At 38.8% G+C, this 25,959-nt stretch overlaps 1 protein-coding gene and 1 pseudogene across 2 annotated transcripts; both read right to left on the bottom strand.

Annotated features, from left to right (window-relative positions):
* Nucleotides 1-3,097: 3,097 nt before the first annotated feature.
* LOC136504279 (probable leucine-rich repeat receptor-like protein kinase At5g49770) lies at nt 3,098-10,131 on the bottom strand. 2 transcript variants are annotated; one of them, XM_066499147.1, is made up of 8 exons: nt 8,309-10,131; nt 6,065-7,192; nt 5,456-5,479; nt 4,868-5,347; nt 4,622-4,737; nt 4,267-4,527; nt 3,841-4,038; nt 3,098-3,613 (listed from the first exon to the last, which is right to left on the bottom strand). In XM_066499147.1, exons 2-8 carry the CDS (start codon nt 6,204-6,206, stop codon nt 3,545-3,547), a joined length of 1,290 nt encoding a protein of 429 aa, XP_066355244.1. In that variant the 5' UTR covers nt 6,207-7,192; nt 8,309-10,131; the 3' UTR covers nt 3,098-3,544. The 2 variants fall into 2 exon arrangements, with proteins under 2 accessions (XP_066355244.1, XP_066355245.1); XM_066499148.1 differs by lacking the exon at nt 8,309-10,131 and having other exon boundaries at nt 4,868-5,305; nt 5,389-5,479; nt 6,065-6,204.
* A 288-nt stretch (nt 10,132-10,419) lies between these two features.
* On the bottom strand, nt 10,420-22,402 carry LOC136504280 (xylan O-acetyltransferase 12-like; annotated as a pseudogene).
* Nucleotides 22,403-25,959: the final 3,557 nt, after the last annotated feature.

Raw genomic sequence — 25,959 nt, 5'->3', positions numbered from 1 at the left:
TACTAGAGATATCAATATACATAGAGAACCTGCACAAGAGCTAGAGCAACACAAATATCGAATGAAATACAAATTAAGACACGATATTTGTTTTACCGAAGTTCGGACTCGTTCGAGTCCTACTCTCTATTGAGGGGGCTGCGGGCGACCCAACGAAGGTTAGCCCTAGAGGGTACCACGAAGGTCACTCTAGCCGAAGTCTTTTCCAACTCCTTTTCCTCCTTCCACTAGATGATTCCGAGGCGGCGGAATCGACCGTTATAAACTTTCCGAGGCACACCACAATCTCTCGAGTGCTCTCCGGTGACGCCTAACCGTTTAGGACCGAAGAGTCCAAGAGTAACAAATGCGAATCATGAGATTGACAATATGCACAAGTGCTTAAGTAGTTGGATTGCTCTCTTTTTGAATTGCACTCAACCCATAATTTGATTTGGCAAATTTAATCAATCACTCACTAAGAGAGGGTTGGGAGAGTTGGCAAGGCTCAAAAACGTGTGTGTAAGTCAGCAGAATCAGCAGCCTCCAAAGGTGGAGGCTTGGGGGTATTTATAGCCCCCTTAAAAAACTAGCTGTTTTATAGCCGTTGTCATACCGGACGCATACCGGACACGTTCGATATCACTTACACTGCGCCAACGGTAACTAAGTTACAGTGATGTTTGTGAGGCGTCGGAACTCCTGATGAATGCCGGGACTTCTGGCCGTCGAAACTCCCAACTCACGTCGAAACTCCCGACCCTTAGCAAATTTGAAAAACATGTAACTGAGTTAAAGTTAGTGAGGTATCGGAACTTCCGACGCATGCCGGAACTCCTGACCCTCAAGGCTTTTGAAGATAGCCGTTGGCTTCAGGTCAGGCATACCGGACACGTCCGGTATGACCAGGACAGTGAACCCTCGTCAGTTAAAGTGCGAGACGTCGGAACTCCCAACCCTTGCCGGGACTCCCGACCGTCGGAACTCTCGACTTACGTCGGAACTCCCGACGAACCAACCCGAGAACAATAATTTTACAGCTGCTGGGCAAATACCGGACATGTCCGGTATATTGCCAGACCAGCTAAGATAAAGTTAGCTCTTTTGTCGCTCAAATACTCAAAACTCACATGGGTTGGCTTGAGCACTTATGAAATATTATCTACCAACATGATGCATCTCTCTTAATAGTACGACATACCTATTAAACTCAAGATAAAAGGAAAAATGAATTTATACCACTTGAGTTGATCTATTTTGAATTGATGCCGTCTTTTTCAATCTTCATCAAGTAAGGGTGCTAACATGTTGATATTGATCTTTTCACTTGAGCATAGCCATCTTGAGCATGTGACTTGATTCCATTCATCAAACTTGAATAATCCCAAATATATCAAGTCACTTCCATCAAACACTCCAATAGTGATTTGATCATCCACATAAACATGAACATCATAGCTTGATTAGTACCTCAGCTAAATGCAAGTACTTTTTTTTTCACCCTAGCTAGGTTCTTCGGCCGTCAAGCCGTCGTTTGCCCTTCACCCTTGCTTAGTACCTCGAAGCCTTTCCTTGCTATCTTCACCATCTCAAGCCATCTTGTCACATCTTGTGTTGAATCATCCATTCATGTATTGTTATCTTTTTCATTTTAATTTAGCAAGCTTCAAATATGAGACCAATCCATATGTAATCCCTTATGTCTCATTAATTAATTTTTACAAGCTTGCTTTCACATAGTACATGGATATCCCACAATAATTAAGCATTTGCATGAATTCCATTTGCATTGTTGTCTTGTGCTTGAACTAGATTGTTTATACAACAACACATCATTTTGGCTTTCATTAAGTACCTGTGAGATAACCTATTATCTATCCACACTTAGCAAACGAGTTAGTCCTTTAATCACGTTGTCATTCAATCATCCAAAACCCACTAAAGGGCTAGATGCACTTTCATTATTTAATTTGTTCAATCAAATTAGTCTAAGTTTGATCGTGTTTACAGAAAAAAGACATCAACATTTATGATACCGAGGGCATGTTTGGCAGGGCTCCTCAAGAAGAAGCCCTGTCAAACGTTACGTAGGAGAAGCCATTTTCCAGTGAAAAACAGAGGAGTGCTGCAAAGCACCCTTCGAATGAGAAACATTAATCCCGTTGTGACATATTTTGATATTTTACTTCTTTGACCACGCATGTTTACGGTTGTTCTCTCTGTGTGCACTGTTTTTGACCACGCATGTTTTTACGGTTGTACTAGTAGCAGATTTGACGTTCACCAACCAGCAAGCTAAAAATTCAAAGTTCAAACAACAGAAGATAAAAATAAAATAAACGCATGAGGCGTGACCAGGGAGGGGGCTGCTATTTGTGCCAAACCAAGCTGAAACGAGACAAATATATGCGAAAAGTCGCATGCATGACTGGAGCTAGGCGTTTCTGCATTCAGATTTCGTTTGCAAAAGTGGAAATTGTGTGGGTCATTTCTGTTTTTCTTTTTTTTTAAAATAAGGGAAATTCATGGAGATGCCTGGATTGTTGTTGTGGGCCGATAAACATTGAGATTACTTTCATGGGCCTGGTCAGCCCACTGATTCAAGGCCCGCAGGGGCTTCCCTCCTTTCCAAGGTCCATGGGCCATTTCCCTGTCTCCCCTCTGCTCTGCTCTGTTAACCTAATGCTTGCTGCTCCACATGGTTCCCTACTTCCTGAAAGTCCAAGAAGAGTCAGTACAACTGCTACGGACATTCGCAAGACTGCATGTATGTTCTTGTGAGCTTGTCTGGGATATAGAGTCATGTGCAAGAGAATAATCAAGTACGCTTCAGGTAGGTGAAGAGTGCAAAGGCAAGTAGTGGTTGAATGCTTTCCGTCAATGAAGAATGAACTCTCATAATGTGCACTGAATACATCTATCATCCTGGACTATAATGCTGTTCATTTTAGTTTTTTTACAGACATGGTGGCACTTGTTCCCCATATTCTCCGCATATACATGCCGTTGCTAACTAAAGAGTGATCTCTCTCTCATGAATAAACGATACGTTAGCAATTCTCCTCTGAGAAAAAAAGGGGGACTGGTATTCGCAAATAATCACAATTCAAGTGAGCACAAGCAATCTCTGAATTAGTTCTGGGTTTTTTTCATAGATGGGCTGCTCGTCATATCCACAGATGTTGCTACTAGCCTAATTCGTGTGTAGCTGAGGCCCATTTAATGTTGGGCCGGTATTGGGCCTAGCCCGCCAACTTGCACCCACCTAGCCCAAATTTTGACTGAAGTTTACATATATATAGGTTCGTCTTCACTTCATTTAATTACAAGTGTATATACAGAGCCTTCAGTATCAACATGCAGGCAACCGCGCAAGGCAGTTGCTATCATAGAACTAATAGTATTGCAGGTACACCAGTCACCACTCACCACACTGCAACCACACCTTTGTCAAATCTGTTTACCGTGGAGCATCTTCGTCAGAACCTTTTACCCATGTGACGAAAGTATGGCCTTGGAACTTCCATGCGCGCGGTGGTTGTAATACCTGAAGGCATAACGCGATCTATACATCCAACACTTTTGCATATTGACCGATCAAATTTGCTGCATTCATCTCCTTCCTTACTTTAGTCTGCAAAATGACAATATTAATACGATCCATCATAGCTAGAATGCAAGCATTTTGTAGGCGCAACAGTGTAACTCCAGTGGTAGTAATGTGAGATTTGTGTGGTTAAAGGTTAGAGCAGAAAATTCTTTTAGTTTGTAAATTGATTGGTTAAAAGAAAATGTTTTACATTAGTTAAGAGTATCACAGACCAGTTTAAAAGACTATGCAATAGATGACAGAATTTGAACCTTTATGGTTGTATTTCTCAAGGCTTTGTCCATCTCCTCGAACACATCCTTTATGGTGGGGCGCCCTACACTTGAACTCGCAACACAAAGGACTGCGATTTTCAGTATTAACACGAAATCTTCTATGATAACATCATCCCTAACTCGTGGATCTATGAATTCCTCCAGTGGCTTTTTCCCGCTCACTACATCCTTGGCCTTCAGATAAAAAAATAAAAACTTAATATTGTCAAATATTTAATAAAAATAGGAAATCTGTTGATAATACAAGGGATCATAATACTGCAAATGAACATAGCCGGGCCTTGCTCGGTAAACATGAAAAGAAGAAGAAAAAAAAACAGCTGCTGCTTCTGAAGTTGTAGAATCATTTCCACACACTTGGCGTATATATCATCTGAGAAATAAAAGATCATATATATTTACCTTCTTCGTAAGTGAATCACGTGCAACAATGTCAAGTTCTATGACCTTCCTTCCTGACAGAAGCTGCAGAGCGACAACACCAAAACTGTATATGTCACTGGAACAAGTGAGCTTGGAGTGTGTGATGTACTCGGGATCCATGTACCCAATGGTTCCCCTCACATCTGTGAACACCTTGGTCTCCTCCATTTCTAGCATTTTTGCCAGCCCGAAATCAGCCAGCTTTGGCACCTGGTTCTCTGTCAGCAAGATGTTTGTGAGCTGCAACAATTCCAATAGCAAGAGCATGTTATGGTTCAGAATGAAGCAACCTCAGGTTGTTATGCCTGCAAATTTCAACTAGCATTATTCTCACCTTGATATCTCTATGGACAATACATCCATCGGGGTGTGTGTGAAGAAACCTAAGGACAGAAGCACAATCCCTCAGGATCTTCACTCTTGTTTCCCATGGTAGCACAGAGTCACTTCCTGCATGCCAATCAAGAACATAACAGAACATTGTTGTATGAGTTTGTTTCCGAATGAACCGATCGAGAAGCGCTATATACTAGATGATAGCCTCAAATAAAATAAAGCTGAATATATACATTTCCCTTACTGAGTAGGCTCTGGGCAAGGTTTCCATTGGCACAGTACTCATACACCAGGTACTGATCTCCCTCCTCATCACAGTAGCCGAAGAGGCACACCAGGTTGGGGTGCCTCACCTTGGACAGCTGGTCCACCTCCCTCATGAAGGACCCTGACATCGCCGTCTTGTGAATGTGCTTGATTGCAACAAGCTGCCCACTGGGTAGCACCCCCTGGTACACCTGCCCTGCGCTACCGGAGCCGAGGTAGATCCTAATGCTCGCATAGTTGATCGCTCTCTCGATCTCCTCCTTGGTGAATTTGTACAAGCCTGACCACTTGCTGTTCACCTCCCCTTTATGTACTCTGTAGTTGCCTTGTGATGATTTTAGTGATGATTCTGTAGTGGTTTCGTTTGCTTTCTTCTTGTTCCTCAGGTATTTGGTGATCGCGATGGCGATGCCGACTACTAGGAACGCAAAAACTATCAGGACTGCAAATGTGCTACCTGAAATATAATTTGTGAACACGTAATTGTAGAGTTAAGACTTTTTAGTGTCGATGAATGTTGATGAGGTGCGCAGCGTGGATGCATAAAACAAGGCCTTGGACTTACGTCTGACCTTGATGTATTCACCATCTGCAAGTTTAAGACAGATTTCATTAGATACAAAATAACTAAATAATCAAAATGTAATTTGAGAGGCGTGCCATGTTAAACTTCGCCTATAAAAGGGAATGGGGAATACTAAAAAAACAAGGTGACTACAAATCTAATACACCCTTGGAGGTTACTGAGGTCAACTACTTCAATCTTTTACTTATGTATAAAATACAGCAAATTTATAAAACTACTTCCTCCAGTCCTGAATAAATCAATTTATAGAAAAAAGCGACAAAACTTATAATACCAAATTAGTATCATTAGATATACCATAAATTTTTTTCATAATATGTTCATTTTTGTGTTATAAATATTTATGTTCTTTTCTATAAATTCAGTCAAACGTAAAAAAAAGTCTGACTTAAAACAACTCTAGAAATTGATTTATTCAGGAATGGAGAGAGTAGCTTTTAAGATAAATCTATTCAGTGCCATTTCTAAACATTCAAACTCAATGTGCAAGTTTGGGACAGTTGATCACAACTACAAAACATCATTTATTTGATGCATGAAAGAGTATATATTCAAGAGTATTCGATAATTAAGTGAACCGTAGCGTACCTGCCACAAAATCACAATCAGCCTTGCAGCCAAGTACAGCCATCACCAAAACCGGAATCAGCCGAAACAACCCTCTCTCCATGCTTCTCTTTGAAGCTACCAAATCGATCGAGCTAGAGAGGTGCAAAGAACTCTCTGCCATGGCCCCTATAGCCAACCTTTTATTTGCTCCTCTTCCTTAGCAAACTCCGCTGGATATTCTCCTCATCAGTAGCATATGGCACATCACTAGTTTAATGTTGTCTTGTGTGTATCGATCTTGGCGTTTTTGTATTATATTTGATTGATAGTGTGTTGGAGAGAAGAGGAATTATGCTAGTATGACAGCTATATGTCTCTTTCAGTCACATACTTTTCATCGCTTATTTCGTCTGTTGTAAGAGATGAAGAGGGCTATAGGTTTCGTGTTCTCTGTTGTTTAACTGGATTAACTTTTATGGGTTGCAGCACAAGCTGCCAGATTAGAACATACAGGGAGTTTTGATTGGGTTCTGGCGTTGTTACGCATGCTAAGTTTTACTGCCCAAGTGCCAGTGACATAGTGTTAACACAAAATTATGAGGAGTGGGCCGCCCCTAAAACTGATGGTAGACAATGCTGTCAAAGATTTAGACCGACTTCAATATTTTTTGGACAGGAGAAAGGTGGGATTCTCTATTATCACAAAGACGTTATGCAATTGATCCGCTCAAGAAAGCAAACATGGAAAAGTGCAAAGCAATTTCTGCTCCCATGATGATTTAACTGAAAATTATTCACAAACCAAGGAACAGCTGTGTTAGAACAGTTCAAGTAAAGAAGCATTGTTGGTGGCTTAGAGCCTTAGATCAATGGAAAGGGAAAGAAAAAATAATTAGTGAGAAGAGAGGAGAATGAACTTATGCACATCTGTGTAAGCTGTTTTTGCATGTACGTGTATGCGCTCCTGGTCTGGCCGCGCCACCGGGTATCTCGCCCCTGAGCCGGTCGCGCCGCTGGGGAGCTCTGCCCCGGAGCTGGCCGCGCCACCGGGGAGCTTTGCCCCTAGGCTGGCTACGCCGCCGGGGAGCTCTGCCCCGCTCACCACGCCGTCGCCGCCATCCTCCAGGCTCCAGGTGTCGACGTCACAACCACCCCGCTCACCGCAACCTGGAGATGGATTGGGGAGAGCAGGAGGAAGGAGATGACAAATAAGGCCCACTTGTAAGTGAGATGAAGAGGAGGAAATATTAAGGGCAGTTTTGTCCATACGATAATACTAGACTATCCGTACGCCTGCACATGGGCGCAAAGACCAACCAAAACCGAAGCAGATAAAAATATGTTCAACAAAAACCAAATGATGACTCTACCGGCCCGAATTATCACTATAAGACGGGCATGTTCGGCTGTTCTTGTCTCGATTTGTTTCAGCTTGTTTCAGTTTATTCTCTCTCACAGAACACTATTGAATCATCCGGAAGTACATAGTGTTTTTTGTACACAGTGTCCCACACGAAACGTCATAATAGGATACATGGCTGCAACTAAGTGAGCTCAACTCTCGGCACACCGCACAAATTCACTAGTACATAAATAAAAGACTCTATGTCTGCAGAATACAAGTAATAAATTCCAGATTCACAATTTTCATAATCACCTCATGCTTTGACTGTGCCTGCATCAAAGCAAATATCTCATGTTTTGAACAGGGAAAAAATCTCTAAAGCAAGAACTGTTTTCATGTCTCATGTTAGTCACAATAACTAGCAAAAAAAAGGATAGACAAACATAAAAGCAGGAATCAATTATCCAGGTTCATTTTGGTCAAATATATTGTCATATGAGTTAAAAACACAGAGGAACTTAATTTTTGTCATAAATGCAAATTGAATAACACGTCACATAAGGTGCTGCTTGTGGCCAGGAACAGGCTCAACACAGTTCCTTGGCTGCATATCCTCTGCCACTAAAATGTTGAGCCAAGCTTACAAACAGAACACAAATTAAGCAAAACACAATTCACAAACTTATTCCAATTGAATTGCCAGGATTTATTTAATCAACTGATATACAACTCTGGCAACAAAGTATGTACTCATATAAATAACCTTCCATAGCATCAATGTCACCAAGCCCCGGCTCCTGTATTAAGTGCATTATTAACTTGCTAAGCTCTAGACCCTAATGAACAGAAATGTAGCAACAAAATAATTCCCTAATAAACCTTAAACATCACAAGCATAGTCATCACACAGTGAACCTAACAGGGTATACACAAGTTACCTGTAACCTTCCTCAGATGCCTGCAGATGTCACTGCTGAAGATGTTGTCCGTCAAAATGAAGTTCTTCTGGGCATCAAGCTCGGCCAATCCCCGAAGCACTCCCTTGCTCACATCAATAGCAAGAACCACTTCAAACTTGTCCAGATGCCTGGGTTTGATTGCAGAAAGCAAGTAAACAATATCGTCATCCATGCTTATGATGGGGCATGACATCTGAAGCTCCTTCAACATTTCTGTGGTCTTGCTGCAGCGCAGCATAGCCAACAAGTTAGAAGAACACGCGTTGCTGGCATCCAGTTGCAAGGTGACATCTTTAACATCAATTGCTGAGTGACGGTGCCAGCAGTTCTCCTTCTCCCACGGTTGGGAATCAATTACATACTTTTTCACCCAACAAATTAGCTAACGGTACTTTTCAGCTTGGCTTATCAGCCAAACGAACAGGGTTGTGCCGGCACCGGCAGTGGGACGTCGTGGAGCACAGGGCACTCGCTGAGCACGTCGCAGAAGAAGATGCCACGCCAGAGGTCCACCCAGGCGACTGTGCCACCCTCACCGCCGATTGCGATGGTCTTCTCAGTCTCATGGTACAGCCTGTCTTGGGTACTATTAGGTAAAGGGATTGCCTGTCCCTCACGAGATCATTCACAGACATCACCTTGGAGATCCACCCCTCTGAGGAATTGGAGGAGTTGTACAGGTGGAGGTCGAAATCCCACCCAATGAGCACGCGGCGGCCATGGAACACGGAGGGCAGCGATGGCATACCAGCTGGCGCCGTCTTCGTCTTCGCGGCTAAGAAGGACAGTTGCAGAGTCGGTGAGACACCTGTAGTTCGAGTTCGGGACCAGATCTAGGCGACGGGCGCGCAGGCTGTAGACGAAGTAGTCCTAGCCCCGTCCGTGGCCGATGGCGGCGGGGTAGACGGGGACGCAAAGGAGGACGAGATCGGCGTCGGTGGTGATGACCTTGGGAGTTGCGTTGGGGAAGTCGAGGCCGGGGCAGTGGACGCAGAAGTGGGAGACAAGTGTCGGGCGCGCGGCGCGGAAGGTCACCTGGATGCGCAAGCCGGTGCTCGTGGTACCCTCAGCGGTGATGGCGTTGACGAGGTTGGCGATGTAGCACCACCTGTCGAGGAGGACCAAGCCTGAGGCTGCGGCGGCGGCGTTACCGTCGTCGGACTCGGGAAGCGGAGGCGGAATCCGGGAGGAAACAGTAGATGCAGCCGCCATAAGCGAGGAGGACGACGAAACGAGACGAGTGTTAAACTTGGGCCGTTGTCGGGCCACATCAGCCAAGTGTTTTGGCCTTTCAGCCCGTATCCCATAGCCTAGAAGGCACATGGAACCTGTGTTCGGCTCAGCGATAGCTGCTTCAGGTTGCTCTTCTCTTCTCTCCTTGACCTGCCCAGTACCCACCACTCAAATGTCAAGTGTGCTTTTGTTCCTTGCCTGGTATGACTGAATTGAATTGAACTGGATTTCAGGGACATCTAGGAGTCTAGGACAGCTAATCATTCTTAACTTGTTCTTTTCCATGTTGCTCTGTTAGATGTAAACAAATAGTACACTGATCCCATTAGGTGATGCACAGACAGATCCTTGCTTTTCTCCTTTTGTCTGTCTCTACATGTAAATGTAATAGGTCCAACCATTCTCTGCACAAGAGCATCCTAATCTAAATGAATGGAGTATGCCATTTGTACAGTATATATATAGAACTACTACCCTGTAGTTGGCTATAAAATAACTTATTCTGTAGCCACCTTGAGTTACGATAATTACTATGTTAATTTACGAGATTATAGTAACTCCTTACTAAGTGGTTTACTATAACGTATTGTAAATATCCCCATGTGTTATAGTAACCCAACTATCGTAAATATGTATTGACATTATCGTAAATTAGTATATAAAATTATCGTAAATGGAAGTGGCTATAGAATAACTTATTTTGTAGCTGGCTACTGAATATACTCTCTCTCTCTCTCTCTCTCTCTCTCTCTCTCTCTCTATATATATATATATATATATATATATATATATATATATATATATATATATATATATATATATATATATATATTGTCAGTATAACATAGGTCAAATACCTTATTTATAATGGGTACTTTAGATAGTCAGATTCAATATTATGAGAAAAAATTAAGTAAGATTCCTGAAGAATATAATACGTCTATGTTATGTGAATTGTCTGCCATAAGAGAAAAAGAACTCTACTTTAGACGTAAAATATGTAGACTTAATAATATCAAGAAAGAGAGAGAAATAAAGAATAAATATTGTAAAACACCTGTTGTGATAAAGAAACAGGAAGATGAGTTAAAAACTAAAGACAAAGAGACTCATAAAGTTAAAGAAGTTGTGCAGATGAATAATATTGAATACATTACAAATGAAGAAGAAGAAAATAATGCTCAGAGTTACCAAGATTTTATAGACTCTTTAGATGATGAAGAGTTACATAATCTAGATAATGCTATGAAAGGGTTAGATGTAATATCTGAAAATATTAATAGTTCAATAGAAATACAAATAGAATTAATGAATCAAGAAGACTGTGAACATGATTGGATAAAAGGAAGATGTGATTATAATATAAAATATGCTTTTTGTATATTCTATCCTAGTCAAAAAAAATAGACTTACATGTATTAAATGTTTAAAGCAAGCATGTGCTTCATGTCTAAGAATTACTAACCAAAAATGGAGACAAAAAGTAGAGCTAGAATCAGAAGATAAATTATTAACAAGCAGAGTTAAAAATTTAGAGAATAGAATAAATAGCTTAGAAGCAGAATTAGAAGAGTTAAAGAATAAAATAGAATTCAATGAAGCTAATAAGATAGAAGATAATCATAGAGGTCTTACTGAGTTAAAGGAAGCAATGATAAATAGAAAAAAAATGATAAAGTGATACAATTAAAAGAAGCTATAATAAACTTTGATAGCAAATACATAGTTAAATTATCATTTAAAGAAATTATAGGAATAAGAGTACCGGTAAAAGTAAAATTAACGCCTAATATCTCCTATAAAATATTAGCATTAGTAGACACCGGTTGTACAAAAAATATTATACATGATAAATATTTTGCAAAATATCCAGAAATAGTTCATACAATAGATCAAGATAAAGCAGAAATATCTACTGATATGTCTGGGATAAAAAAGGTTCATAATCAACTAGCTTATGATGTTGAAGTACAAATAAATAACACAAAATACATAATGGATGAAATTACAATAAGAGATCTATCCATGATACATGATGATATGATATTAGGATTGAGATTTTTACAATTCTCTTTACAAATAACAATTATACATGAGCAAGGAATAATATTTATCCCTTATCAAGACAACATTCCATATATAACAGAAGAGCAAAAGACTATAAATTCTACTTCAGGAAAGACCAATTTAGAACTCAAAGGATCTGATGAAAATGTCATTGATAATTATATAGATGAAGAGCTAGTTGAAAATATAGAAGATTTTCATATAGCAAACTCATACATATAATGCATCAATCTGCAATCATTAGCATCAAATTGGTATAGAGATATAAAATCTAAAAAGGATATAGATAAAATTATAACAAGATCAAAAGATATTCAGATAATCGGAGAAATACCAATGAAGCATTGGGATAAAAATGATATATTATGTAAGATTAACATAATAAATCCTAACTATATAATCAAGACAAGCCCTATAGAAACAACACCTAAAGATATAGAAGAATTTAAGATGCATATCGAAGAATTACTAAAATTAGGAGCCATAAGAGAAAGCCAAAGTCCTCATAGACCAGCTTCATTTATAGTTAGAAATCATGCTAAAATAGCTAGAGGAAAGTCAAAAATGGTTATTAACTATAAAAGACTAAATGATAATATTATAGATGATGCTTATAATATCCCAAATAAACAAGAATGGATAAATAGAATATAAGAAAGTAAATATTTCTCAAAATTTGATTTGAAAGCTGAGTTTTGGCAAGTAAAAATGGTAGAAGAATTAATAGAATGGACTGCTTTCACATGTCCTCAAGGCCATTTTGAATGGCTAGTAATGCCTTTAGGATTAAAAAAATGCCCCTGCTCTATTTCAAAGAAAAATATAAAATATTTTTAATGAAAATCAAGAATTCATATTAGTTTATATTGATGATTTATTAGTCTTCTCAAAATCCTATAAAGAGCATACAGCTCATCTAGAAACCTTCTTTAGAAAGGTAGAACAGCATGGGTTAATATTGTCTAAAAAGAAAATAGAGATATGTAAGGAAAAGATAAACTTTTTAGTCATGAAATAGGAGAAAGAAAAATATATTTACAAGATCATATTGCAAAAAAAAATTTAGAATTTCCAGATGTCATGAATGATAAGAAAACCCTGCAGCAATTCTTAGGAATAGTAAATTATGCTAGAAATTATATTAAAAATTTAGCTAAGCTAACTGGTCCATTGTATGTAAAATTAAGAAAAAACGGGCAAAAATATTTTAATTCTGAAGATATAAAATTAGTAAGAACTATTAAAGAAAAGGTCAAAGATGTAAAATCCCTAGAGTTACATTTAGATGATAATTATTTCATTATAGAAACGGATGCATCCAAGTTAGGATGAGGTGTAATATTAAAGCAAAAATCACACAAATACTCTCCAAAATTAGAAGAATAAATATGTAGATATGCTTCAGAAAAATATAAGTTAAAAGCAATAAACAATACAGATAGGGAGATTTTAGCTGTTATTAATGCAATAAATGCTTTTAGATTATATCTAGGATTTAAAGAGTTCACAGTTAGAACAGACTATGAAACTATATGCAGATACTACAATAAAGTCAATAGTAAGAAAAGTTCAACTAGGCGATGGGTTCTATTCGAAGATATTATTACTGGAAATGACTATAAAGTAATATTTGAGCATATAAAAGGTAAAAATAATACATTGCCTGATATATTTTCACGATCTTCTATTTTGTAGGAATGAAAAGAGGAACAAGCCTTATTGAGGGTGAATGTTTCAGCTTTGGAATTGATAATAAGCTAAGAATTTTCTCACCAAATACTTACAAATTCAAGCCTCGAGACCATATTGTTTTAGATGATATACAAGAATGCATCCTAAACAATTTCTGGTTCCAATATAACAATAAAAGAGAAGATAAAGGTTATATGCTAGCAATATTAAATAGTCTGGCTGAATATTTTCATATGATTAATGGGAAAATACAACCAAAAGAACCACCTAGCATTATAGAAAAAAAATCCATATATGTTATATATAGGGGAAAAATACCAGAAATTTATATATCATTTGAAGAAGTTATTACTCAGCAGATAGAGAAAGAAAAAGATGGAGGAGTGTCTTGAAAAAAATATTTAGACATTGATCAAGCTCTTTCATATGCAAAAACTATTCTAGGAGTAAACTATTATTTAGAGCCAGTAGCCAAAGACTATATCCAGAAATATAGAGAGGCCAATGAAACAAAACCAATATGGGCAGGGCCAAATATTAGAGAAGAACAATCGTCCAGACCGCATACATATAAAGAAATAGTAAAAAAAGATATAGATCCATTAAATAAAGAATATGTTAATACTAAGATGAAAGAAAAATGAGAGTCAATAACTCTTCAATGGAAGAAAGACATAAATGAAGAAATCTTACAAGAAATAAAAAGTGAAATAGATGAAAAAATTGAGAATATAATGAAAGACTACGAAGAAAATATTAAGAAAGATTATGAGTCAAAAATAAATATACATATATCAGACTATGAGGAAAATAATGATGAAATGTTAGATATCCATGGTCATAGACAAAGACCAGAATATTAGATTTTAATATTATAAAAATTAAAATACATATGTTCTATATAAGAAATATACTTCCTATGTCGATAAGGTGTTATCAACAATTAAAATATGTATTTTAATTAAAATATATGTTCCATATAAGAAATATACTTCTTATATGGAACATATGTATTTTAATTTTCATCATATTGAAATCTAATATTCTGGTCTTTGTCCACGACCACGGATATTCATCATCTCATCATTATTTTTCTCATAGTCTGATATATGTATATTCATTTTTTACTCATAATCTTTCTTAATATTTTCTTCGTAGTCTTTCATTATATTCTCAAATTTTTCATCTATTTCACCTTTTATTTCTTGTAAGATTTCTTTCTTTATGTCTTTCTTCCATTGAAGAGTTATTGGCTCTAATTTTTTTTTCATCTTGGTATTAACATATTTTTCATTTAATGGATCTATATCTTTTTTTACTGCTTCTTTATATGTATGTGGTCTGGACGATCCTTCTTCTTTAATATTTGGCCCTGCCCATATTGATTTTGTTTCATTGGCCTTTCTATATTTTTAGATATAGTCTTTGGCTGTAGGCTCTAAATAATAGTTTACTTCTAGAATAGTTCTTGCATATGAAAGAGCTTGATCAATGTTTAAATATTTTTTTCAAGACACTCCTCCATCTTTTTCTTTCTCTATCTGCTGAGCAATAACTTCTTCAAATGATATATAAATTCCTGGCGTTTTCCCCTATATATAACATATATGGGTTTTTTCTCTATATTGCTATATGGTTCTTTTGATTGTATTTTCTTATTAATCATATGAAAATATTCAATCAGACTATTTAATATTGCTAGCATATAACCTTTATCTTCTCTTTTATTGTTATATTGGAACCAGAAATTATCTAAAATGCATTATTGTATATCATCTAGAACAATATGGACTTGAGGCTTAAATTTATAAGTATTTGGTGAAAAAATTCTTAACTTATTATCAATTTCAAAGCTGAAACATTCACCCCCAATAGGACTTGTTCCTCTGAAAGCTCTAGTTTGGTTTTGGTGAATTGATGAAACCCTAAGTGCTAACCTAGTTCATCAAGTGATCATGAGATAGGTAGCACACTTCAAGTAAAAAAGCAAATGAAGATCATAACATGACAATGGTGATAGCATGGAGATGATCAATGGCTTAAACTTGAAGAGAAGAAAGAGAAAAACAAAAAGCTCAAGGCAAAGGTATAACTTGTAGGAGCTATTTTGTTTTGGTGATCAAGACACTTAGAGAGTGTGATCACATTTAGGTTTGATAGCCGTACTATTAAGAGGGGTGAAACTCGTATCGAAATGCGGTTATCAAAGTGCCACTAGATGCTCTAACTTATTGCATATGCATTTATGATCTAGTGGAGTGCTAACACCCTTGAAAATATTTGTGAAAATATGCTAACACATGTGCACAAGGTGTTTGCAGGGTTGATATGGGTTTGGGTCCCTCTCTCTTTTGGAAAAATGAAATGTCTATTTTCTATTGCGCCGGATGCAAAATTCTTGGTGGTTGGCACATTGGAGCAAGGGTGAAGAAGTTAGAGTTGAAATGGAGTTGATCGAATTGATGCTGGCGCCGGTCTACTGACCGGATGCTGGGTCACTCAGCGACCGGACGCTGAAAGGCTGCGTCCGGTTGAGCTGTCAGACGGCACAGTAGGCTAGGGTTGAGCACCGGACGCTGGCTGCGTCCGGTCAAGGTGGACCGGACGCGTCCGGTCAGAAAAATATGCCTCGGGGAGCTTACTGGAAACGACCGGACGCTGGGGCTTCAGCGTCCGGTCAGTTTTGATCGGAGCGTCCGGTCAGCTTCGTAGCCGTTGGAATCTGACGAACTGTGTTTGAAGCTGGTGACGCGTGGCGTCCATCGGCCATCGGGCGACCGGACGCTGAGGGCCAGCGTCCGGTCAGAGCGCGTTTTGCCCAGTGAAGGGGTATAACGGCTCTATTTGATGGGGGCTCTATTTATAGCCCCATGGCCGGCTGTGGCTCAGATCTTTGGCCATTTTCATTGACATAGCAACCTGTGAGCTAAGCCAAAGCCCTCCCACTCATCTACATCATTGATTCATCATCATAGTGAGATTGGGAGTGATCTAAGTGCATTGCTTGAGTGATTGCATCTATAGGCACTTAGTGATTGTGTTTCGCTACGAGTTTCGCTTGTTACTCTTGGTGGTTGCCGCCACCTAGATGGCTTAGAGCAGCGAGGATCATCGAGCGGAGGTGGTGATTGTCTCCGGCTCCGATCGTGCTGATTGTGAGGGGTTCTTGACCTTTCCCCGGTAGAGCACCAAAAGGTACTCTAGTGGATTGCTCGTGGCTTGTGTGATCCTCATCTTGTGTTGGTTGTGCGGCACCCTATTGAGGGTTTGGCGTGTGAAGCCAATTAGCGCGTGAACCTTCAAGTGAGTGAATCGCCATAACGAGGACTAGCTTGCCGGCAAGCAAGTGAACCTTGGTAAAATCATTGTGTTCATCATTGATTCCGAGGTGATTGGTCATCATTGTTATTCATCTTCGTGATTGATTGGTTCATTCATCTACACGGCGGTATAACCCTCTTGATCACTCTCTTTACTCTACTGCAAACTAGTTGACAAGCTCTTTAGTGTAGCTAGTTGTGAGAGCTTGCATGCTTGGTTGGTGTAGCTCTTTAGTTAGCCTTTGAGAGCACACTAACATAGGGTAGTGTCATTGATCTTATGTGAATTGACACTATCTAAACTAGAATTGTGGTAGGTGGCTTGCATTTTGAGTAGGCTAGCGCAACACTCGCTTCGCCTCATAATTATCTAACCATTTGGTTAAGTGTTGTTGTAGAAATTTTTATTAGGCTATTCACCCCCCTCTAGCCATTAGGACCTTTCATCCTCTCTTCATTCCTGTAAAATAGAAGATCGTGAAAATATATCAGGCAATGTATTATCTTTACCTTTTATATGCTCAAATATTACTTTATAGCCATTTCCAGTAATAATATCTTCGAATAGAACCTATCGCCTAGTTGAACTTTTCTTACTATTGACTTTATTGTAGTATCTGCATATAGCTTTGCAGTTTGTTCTGACTGTGAACTATTTAAATCCTAGATATAATCTAAAAGCATTTATTGTATTAATAACAGCTAAAATTTCTCTATCCATATTATTTATTGTTTTTAGCTTATATTTTTCTGAAGCATAACTACATATTTGTTCTTCTAACTTTGGAGAGTACTTGTGTGGTTTTTGCTTTAATATTGCTCCCCATCCTAACTTGGATGCATCTATTTCTATAATAAAACAATTATCATCTAAAGGTAACTCTAGGGGTTTTAAATCTTTGACATTTTCTTTAATAGTTCTTACTAACTTTATATGTTCAGAATTAAAATGTTTTTGCCCGTTTTTTTCTTAATTTTGCATACAATGGACCAGCTAGCTTAGCTAAATTTTCAATATAATTTATAGCATAATTTACTATTTCTAAGAATTGCTGTAGGGTTTTTTTTTATTATTCATGACATCTGGAAATTCTAAAATTTTCTTTGCAATATGATCTTGTAAATAAATTTTCCCTTCTCCTATTTTATGACCTAAAAAGTTTATCTTTTCCTTACATATCTCCATTTTTCTTTTAGACAATATTAACCCATGATGTTCTACCTTTCTAAAGAAGGTTTCCAGATGAGCTATATGCTCTTTATAGAATTTTAAGAAGACTAATAAGTCATCAATATAAACTAATATGAATTCTTGATTTTTATTAAAAATATTTTGTATTTTTTTTTTGAAATAGAGCAGGGGCATTTTTTAATCCTAAGGGCATTACTAGCCATTCAAAATGGCCTTGAGGACATGTGAAAGCAGTCCATTCTATTGATTCTTCTACCATTTTTACTTGCTAAAACCCAGCTTCAAATCAAATTTTGAGAAATATTTACTTCCTTGTGTTCTATTTATCCATTCTTGCTTATTTGGGATATTATAAGCATCATCTATAGTATTATCATTTAGTTTTTTATAGTTAATAACCATTCTTGACTTTCCTCTAGCTATTTCAGCATGATTTCTGACTATAAATGAAGCTGATCTATGATGACTTCGGCTTTCTCTTATAGCTCCTAATTTTAGTAATTCTTCGATATGCATCTTAAATTCTTTTATATCTTTAGGTGTTGCTTTTATAGGGCTTGTCTTGATTATATAGTCAGGATTTATTATGTTAATCTTACATAATATACCATTTTTATCACAATGCTTCATTGGTATTTCTCCGATTATCTGAATATCTTTCAATCTTGTTACAATTTTATCTATATACTTTTTAGATTTTATATCTCTATGCTAATTTGGTGCTAATGATTGTAGACTAATACATTCTATACATGAGTTTGCTATATGAAATACTTCTATATTTTCACCTAGCTCTTCATCTATATAATTATCAGTGACATTTTCATCAGATCCTTGGAGCTAGGTAAAAATATAGAAGATTTTCATATAGCAAACTCATGCATAGAATGTATTAGTCTGCAATCATTAGCATAAAATTGGTATAGAGATATAAAATCTAAAAAGTATATAGATAAAATTGTAACAAGATTAGAAGATATTCAGATAATCCGACTATGAGGAAAATGATGATGAGATGTTGGATATCCGTGGTCATGGACAAAGACCAGAATATTAGATTTCAATATGATGAAAATTAAAATACATATGTTCCATATAAGAAATATATAACCTATGTTGATAAGGTGTTATCAACAATTTACCCGGGGAAGAGATAATACTACATGCCATGATAGAATACTACATGCCTATCCTTGATTTGATGTTTAAAACATCAATCATTTGGGCATGGAAGACCATACCAAAGAATATCCAAAAGGATACTACCGTGCATGATGGAGGACTGCGCAAAAAGAATATACAATCACTCTACTATAGCCAAGACAATCATTCTCTGTCTAAGTGGCCAGGCAATAGTAGAAAGGAATAATTGAAGACTTAGCCTCAAAGGCTCCTTCAAACGATAAGCATGAAGGACACTCCCTTCGTGCTATAAATGGAGACGTCGGGCGCATTCATTTGGCATCGAAAGCTCAATCGAAACATCATCAAGGAGCCAAGCATCACACCGAAGCCTCAGACACGCACTCTCATCCATCACCCACTCCACCAACTCTTCACCCACACACATACACATGAAGACATGATCTCAGAAGGACTCTGAGAATCATCCATCATTAGTAGTAATCATCCACTACCGTTGTATCACTGCACCTTTGTAAATTAGAGAATAAAGGAGATCCTCGTGATCTTCCTGCGCTTGTAAGGTAATCCCTAATGTTTGTGCTAAGTGCTTGGGGTTTCCCGAAAGGGAAAGCCGTATGTAAGCTTGTTCTGTGGAAATGAATTAAGCTTTTCTGTTTTAATTCCTGCCTTCCTTCAAGCTTGTTCATATGGGACGATGTCTCTATGCTAAGGACCCTAGAGGAGAAGCCTCTGCGTGTGTTGTTCTCGTATTAGCCCTGGTAGCGGCGTTTGTAGAGAACCCTGTGTGCGCAGAGAAGTGTTCTCTTCGGGTGGAACTGCCTGGGGAGACGATAGAGCCTGAGTCCTGTGTGTGCGTGGCTGGGGATAGCGAGGGAATAAACCGGGTTAGCCTGGTTCTGAAGCGGGCCAGTGATGCATACGGTGAGTACCGAGTAGGATTGTCACAAGCATAGTCGCATGACCGGCTGAACTGTTGATCTCGCCAGCCTGCAAAACATCCTTAAAAATATTCATCCGCATACGCATATTCACTAAGCACTAGCTTAACTAATCGTGAAAGCGACATCATGCCATACTTGCAGAGGCCCCGTGCCTTGAATAGTAAAGTGGTTGAGCCACTCGCGGTGAGTGTTCGAGCACTGTTCATATCCCGAATTTGAATAGTAGCCGCGAATTTAAATAGTGAACGCCGAATTTAAATAGTGCTGTAAATAGTAACTCAAAAATTTTAAAATTTGAATTTTGAGTTCGAGTTCGTTTGTATACCTGACGTTGTATTTCATTTGTGCACAAGATAGCCATATAAAAACTCGTTCCAGACATCAGGAACTCCGGGAAGGCACCAATGCGTGCAATCTGCGTAGCTGGCTGGGATCAGCGATTTGCTCTTTCGTTAGAGGAACAAATTGTCCTCCTGAATACCGTTGGATGCCCGTCCTTCCGGTAGTCAGGACAGCTCGGTGATGTTCAGTATCTGAACATGTATGCCTTTCGGCTCCAATGTTCGGAAATAGGACTTCGCCGTGGCCATCAAGCTGTAGTCCTGTAGTTGCAGCTTTGTATCCGGTTTTGTAGATCGGCTCTGTTTCATTAAGGCATTTGTTCTTGTCTTCTCCACCCCAGTTGCTAGCCCTGAAAGTAAAGTACCATATGTGAACACTAGATGTCATGGAGATGTTGGTATTGTACTATTTGTGTTGCAAATGATTCGTGGGTATCTCTCTCACCAGGAATGTGCTTGGTGATGATCCTGCAAAAAAGATCCTAGTCCTTGTTCTTGTCAATATTCTCTCCAAGCCATTCGGTTAGTTTCTTGAGAGCTATCTCGAAACCATCGACCATTTCCATTTCGTCTAACTTTGCATCACCATCTTCAAATGAAGCCATACCTTCACATATATACAGGTCTAATTACCTATTCGCTGATTGCATTTTGGTAACTATGTTAGTGCATTTTAATTACCAGTTCTGGTATCTTTTTTCCTGATATGCGAAACTGACGGTGCAATACCTATGATCTATGATTAGGAAGGATTAGAAAATGTACTTACATGACCTTCATCCTCATGTCATCCTTCTGCTTCCTCCACCACAGGTAAGAATTGAAGACAATGATGTCAGCATCCCTCCAGACACTGGCATGCTTCTCGATTCTGTCTGCCCTTATGATCCGGTACTCCACCCGGTGGATAATGGGGTTGTCGCTGTTAGACTCCACCAGTAGTGGTGACCAGTAGAAATCTATTGTTGCATTGTATTCCTGAAAAATAATTATATGTTCAAACAGGCTAACCAAATAAAATTGTTGGTTTCTGTAGGCTGTAGATTTGTGAAGGGAAGCATACCAATGCCTTGAAGGAGATGAGTGAGCCATTGTAGATGCGTATCTTGAGCCTGTCATCTGGTATTGAGGCCTCCACCATGCACACGAGAGAGACCCATTGGTTCCTGTTGACTGAGTCACCCACAAACACCAATCTCTTGTTCCTCAGCTTTTCAAGCAGCTTGATGCCATCGAATCTGTTTTGAAAAAAGGTAAAATTCAGACAGAATGTCAAAAATACCGTGCAAAGTTATGCTAAATTTGATCTCCTTTCTACTCTTACATACAAGCTTTGAAATGGTACAAATGATAAAATAAAAGGTAGGATCTTTCACTATCAATTAGTTGCCATGCATGTTTAATTAGTTTCTTGTTGGCCTCCAGCTAACAACTCTAACGAGATCAGTTTTGCAATCTCAGTACTAGTTGTTTCTTCCTCTTCTGCTGTAGCTATTCCTGTGTTTTTATTCAGTTACAGATTAATTCAGTGTTTTTATGCTTCTCAAAACAAAACCATTTACTACCCTTGGAAAATTCTTGACTAATACTGACAGAGCTTATTGCTCGAGAGGTGCACCTTTAGATATGCTGGAATTTCTGGGCTTGAGCTAAAAATACTTGGAAATCTGTAATCATCATACCTCGGGAGGTCACATCCATGAGGCTGCCATCTCCAGTGCTGGTACATGACATCCTTCCTGCCATATTTGTCACAGGCCACCTCAGGGAAAATGAAGGCACACTTGAGCCCGTTGTACAATGGCCGGGACACGTTGTCGTACACCCACCTCCCCCTCGACCAGTTGCACTCCTCGTTGCTGGCGTCCCCCTCTTCAGTTGTCCCTCTGATCGCTGGTTCTTGGAGCCCAGCTTCCAGCTTCACCTGCACTTCTTGGCGTCCATGCTCGACTGCCATTTGCACTTGCTCTTCCTGGCCTCTGTCAAGGAGGAAGACGATGGAGCTGGCCAAGATCAAGAAAGCCACCAAGGAGGTCACGATGCTCCTCACTCCAACCGGAGAATGGACCACCGTCATCTTGCCACCTGCTGCTATCGCCTTGTGAGTGGCCTTCTGTCTTCATTCTTTCTTCAGGAACCATACTGCTTAGCTCTCCTCTTTTATGGTCACCTATCGAGTCTGTACAATGGCAATGCTGCTAGCAACACACCTGCACATGGCTATATGGTCCAGCTCTACAAAAAGTAGTGATACTCAAGCAACCCGAGCACTGACCCTTGGGCTAACCACAAAAAAGGGGGGTAGTGTCGGACTATTTGGACTGTTGTTGTAGAGATGAAATCTTTTTGCAGGTCAAAGTAGTTAGAATAGCCCTTGTACGGAAATCAGAAATAGAAAGTTTGTGTGTATACATCGGTGTACTATGGTTATACTGTCTGAATTTGCAAAATCATCTATAGATGAGTCTCATGTGTGCTCCAGATATTATCTACCTGTCACTAGTATTTTTTCCAAAAAAAAAATGAAACAAAAAGTTTAGAATATCAGAATGTAGAAGTGTTTATTTGTGTCACCGACGGCTGCACCAATCCACTCACACCAACCATAGATAGGACTAGCTAGTACTGTAGCATGCCAATAAATGAATAAACAAAGGACTGAAACACTACTGAGTGTGTCAACTCCAAAAGACCAATGAGTGCATCTCAAGCAACAAAAAAGGTGATGGGCTGATGGCCAGCATGCATCCTTGCCTAGCATAAATAATGATTAATCTAAAGCTATTAAGCTCCTGAACGCAAACATCACTAATGTTTGAATTCAAATCATCATAATCCTCTATTTCTGGTTATACTCTAGTAAACCAATATGTGTGCAGTCTTTATTTCCCTGAGAACTAACACTTTCAGCTTTCCAGAATTCTTAAGAAGGAATTATCTCTGCAAATTGTCTGTTCTGCCCAACACAGTACATTAGTAAATGATTTATGTTTGACACGGTCCCCTTCTCCCTACCTAAAAATATGAAGCATTGCTGTGAGGCACACGATACAGTTTTGTGTTCCTTTCTATTGTGTGGCAGGATTCATATTAAAAGGGGGAATTTGTCATGATCAATTTGGCCTATCTATGCATAAACTTAGAGTAAATTAAGCATTCTATTTTAAGATACACAGTTAGTCGCTCTTCTTTTTTTAAGAATACACTGGAAAGCTACATGTTTTGCACAAGCCACATGTGTGCATACTACAGATTAATTCAGTAATTCTGAGTCAACCATTACAGACTTTTGTCCAAATAAAAGGGGGCCCATCATATTGGCCTATCAGTGCATCAACAAAAATAAGTGAGATACGAATGCGTCACTTTTGAAGACAGTGCGGTGTGAATTCCTTTAAAAACATCTGCTGAAAAACGTTGAGTTGTGCAAACACGCACCATCAATGATTAGCCTTGCCTTTTGTTTGCCTTCCTTTCCACACTTGCCACCCAAAAAAATAGTAGGGCAGATCCTCACTATTGCAATTGTTTGGGAGCACTATGATTATTTAATTTGATGGAAGTGCCTAGAGGTAATATCATAAATCAACACATTCTATCTTTAATTTGGTTTGGCATCTTAAAATGACCCTACTCGGTGCTATAAATCATAGGCCCTTTCTGCATTCCTTCTTTAAGCGTACCAAGAAATGAGTGGCTCCAAAGACCAAAAGGAAGGGTTAGGTGAAATCCTGTGCTCACATTTGCTTTATGGAGTATCGTGTCCTATCCCTGTGGGGTCTAAATCATAATGCTTGGCTGTCAAGTGGTATAATATAATATATATGTGATGTGAATATAATTTGCTTTTGCATTTTCAGAAAACTATTCTGCCTGGTACATTCAGTCTGAAAAGCATGAATAGTGAGCAGCAGAGAAGAAAAGAGGCCAGGGAAACATGCTTGTTGGCTGGACAATGGGTACCATTATTTACTGCATTGTACACCAGCTGATTGGTAAGATCTGTATCAGTAGTTGCAACCGAATGGTGGTCCACATGATTCCCTGCAGGATCAGGCACGGGTTGGCTTCCTGCACAAGTCCAATAAGAAGCCGTGCAACCAGTAGTATTTGTTCCTGAATAGCAGTCCATGGCCTCATTTAGATTGCGAAAAAATTTCAACCCGATAAATAGTACCACTTTTGTCTTATTGGACAAATATTATCCAATCGTAGATCAACTAGGCTCAAAAGATTCATCTCGTGATTTCCAACTAAACTGTGTAATTAGTTATTTTTTTACCTACATTTAATACTCCATGCAAGCGGCTAAAAATTGATGTGATGGAGAGAGAGTGAAAAAACTTGGAATTTGGATGGCATCTAAACAAGGCCCATGTATAAGAGTGCAAGGCACGTATTAGTTGTAAGGTGTGCGTTGTAATTGTCATGTTAACGATAAATGCACTGAATGTTCGCATAACCACAAGGAAGCTCTGATTTTGATCCACCACCAAATACTAGTAATTAGCCTATTCTTTCTGCAGTCATTCCTAGATTGAAGCTTGTCACAATCAGTTACAGACTAAAATGACTGCAGTCATGGTACTGATGAATGTTCTGGAATCTTTGTTGCTTGCATGGTTCTGCACATGGAATAAAGCTGTCTTTTGGTGTTTGAAATGATGATGATGCAGTACAAACAGGAAGGTATGATGTGCTTGTTCAGTCTGATCAACACTATTCATTCACTGTAGCTGACGTGGCGTGCGAAACATACTCTCAGGGACGGGTTAACCTGTCTGGAACTTTGCATGAGTGGAGTGAAGATGCACATGCATCTTGGGCAGTCTGCAGTGTACGAGGCAAGGTTTTATTATCGGAAATAAAAATTTATCGGAGGTCATGGATAAATAGGATAAGCAAGATATATCGGAAATATCGGACCAAATTCAAAAAAATTCAAATTGTTTTAAAAAAAATCCATAGAATTTGACTTGAAACTATTCATAAGCTATTAAACATCACTTGTTCACAGATAAAAAACAAAAATAAAACATTATAGTGTGGGATTGTCGCACGGCTGAATTTGGGTTGTCTGTGTGAAAGCAGAAAAGAAAGGAAAAATTTGGCCGATGTCAAATTTTATCGGACCCTGTGGATAGAACGGAAATTTCGAAAATTTCCACGAATTTCGGCCGATAAAAAAAACCTTGCCGAGGACGATGGCAGTTTGTTGGTTCTTCTATGGTTCTGCCTACAATTCATCAGCAGGGAAGGTAGAAGAGCAACATCTAGCTACAATAAGCATGTCAAGTAACACTGTTCCTGTCGGCTGCCTACTGCCTACATTCTACTGGGATGCTGCAGTGCAGTGCAGTGACTCTGAAATTCGAGGCCACCACCAGGGGCCTACCCTACCTACATCTGGACATCTAGGACGAGCAAGAAATGTAGCATGCTGTGCCAGCCTCAACCATCGCACCAACCATGTTTAGTCCTAATGACAAATCAAGCTGTGGGACTTAGAGACATTATGCAGCATCGAATCTTTTTTAATCCCACCGACGATTTGTACGTGGACAATGTGCTTCAAGCACTGATTAATGGAATGCTTTCCCACTCTGACATTATTCTTAGCATTTAATCACTGCTTGAGATGACATATACTGCTATGCTGTCTTCAATTCATCCTCATCCTTATCAGACTGAGTCCTTT

The sequence above is a fragment of the Miscanthus floridulus genome, chromosome 14, assembly GCF_019320115.1.
Source record: "Miscanthus floridulus cultivar M001 chromosome 14, ASM1932011v1, whole genome shotgun sequence".
Classification (NCBI taxonomy): domain Eukaryota; kingdom Viridiplantae; phylum Streptophyta; class Magnoliopsida; order Poales; family Poaceae; genus Miscanthus; species Miscanthus floridulus.
Note: the sequence above shows the minus strand (reverse complement) of the source record. Positions and strands in the feature narration are given on the sequence as shown.

Excerpts from the sequence above, each read along its gene's own strand:
- LOC136504279 (XM_066499147.1), bottom strand. The coding sequence starts at position 6,206 with ATGGCAGAGAGTTCTTTGCACCTCTCTAGCTCGATCGATTTGGTAGCT. Across the intron at positions 4,738-4,867 it reads CCTTGCCCAGAGCCTACTCA|GAAGTGACTCTGTGCTACCA; the intron begins GTAAGGGAAATG and ends ATTGGCATGCAG. Across the intron at positions 3,614-3,840 it reads TGAGAAATACAACCATAAAG|ACTAAAGTAAGGAAGGAGAT; the intron begins GTTCAAATTCTG and ends GTCATTTTGCAG.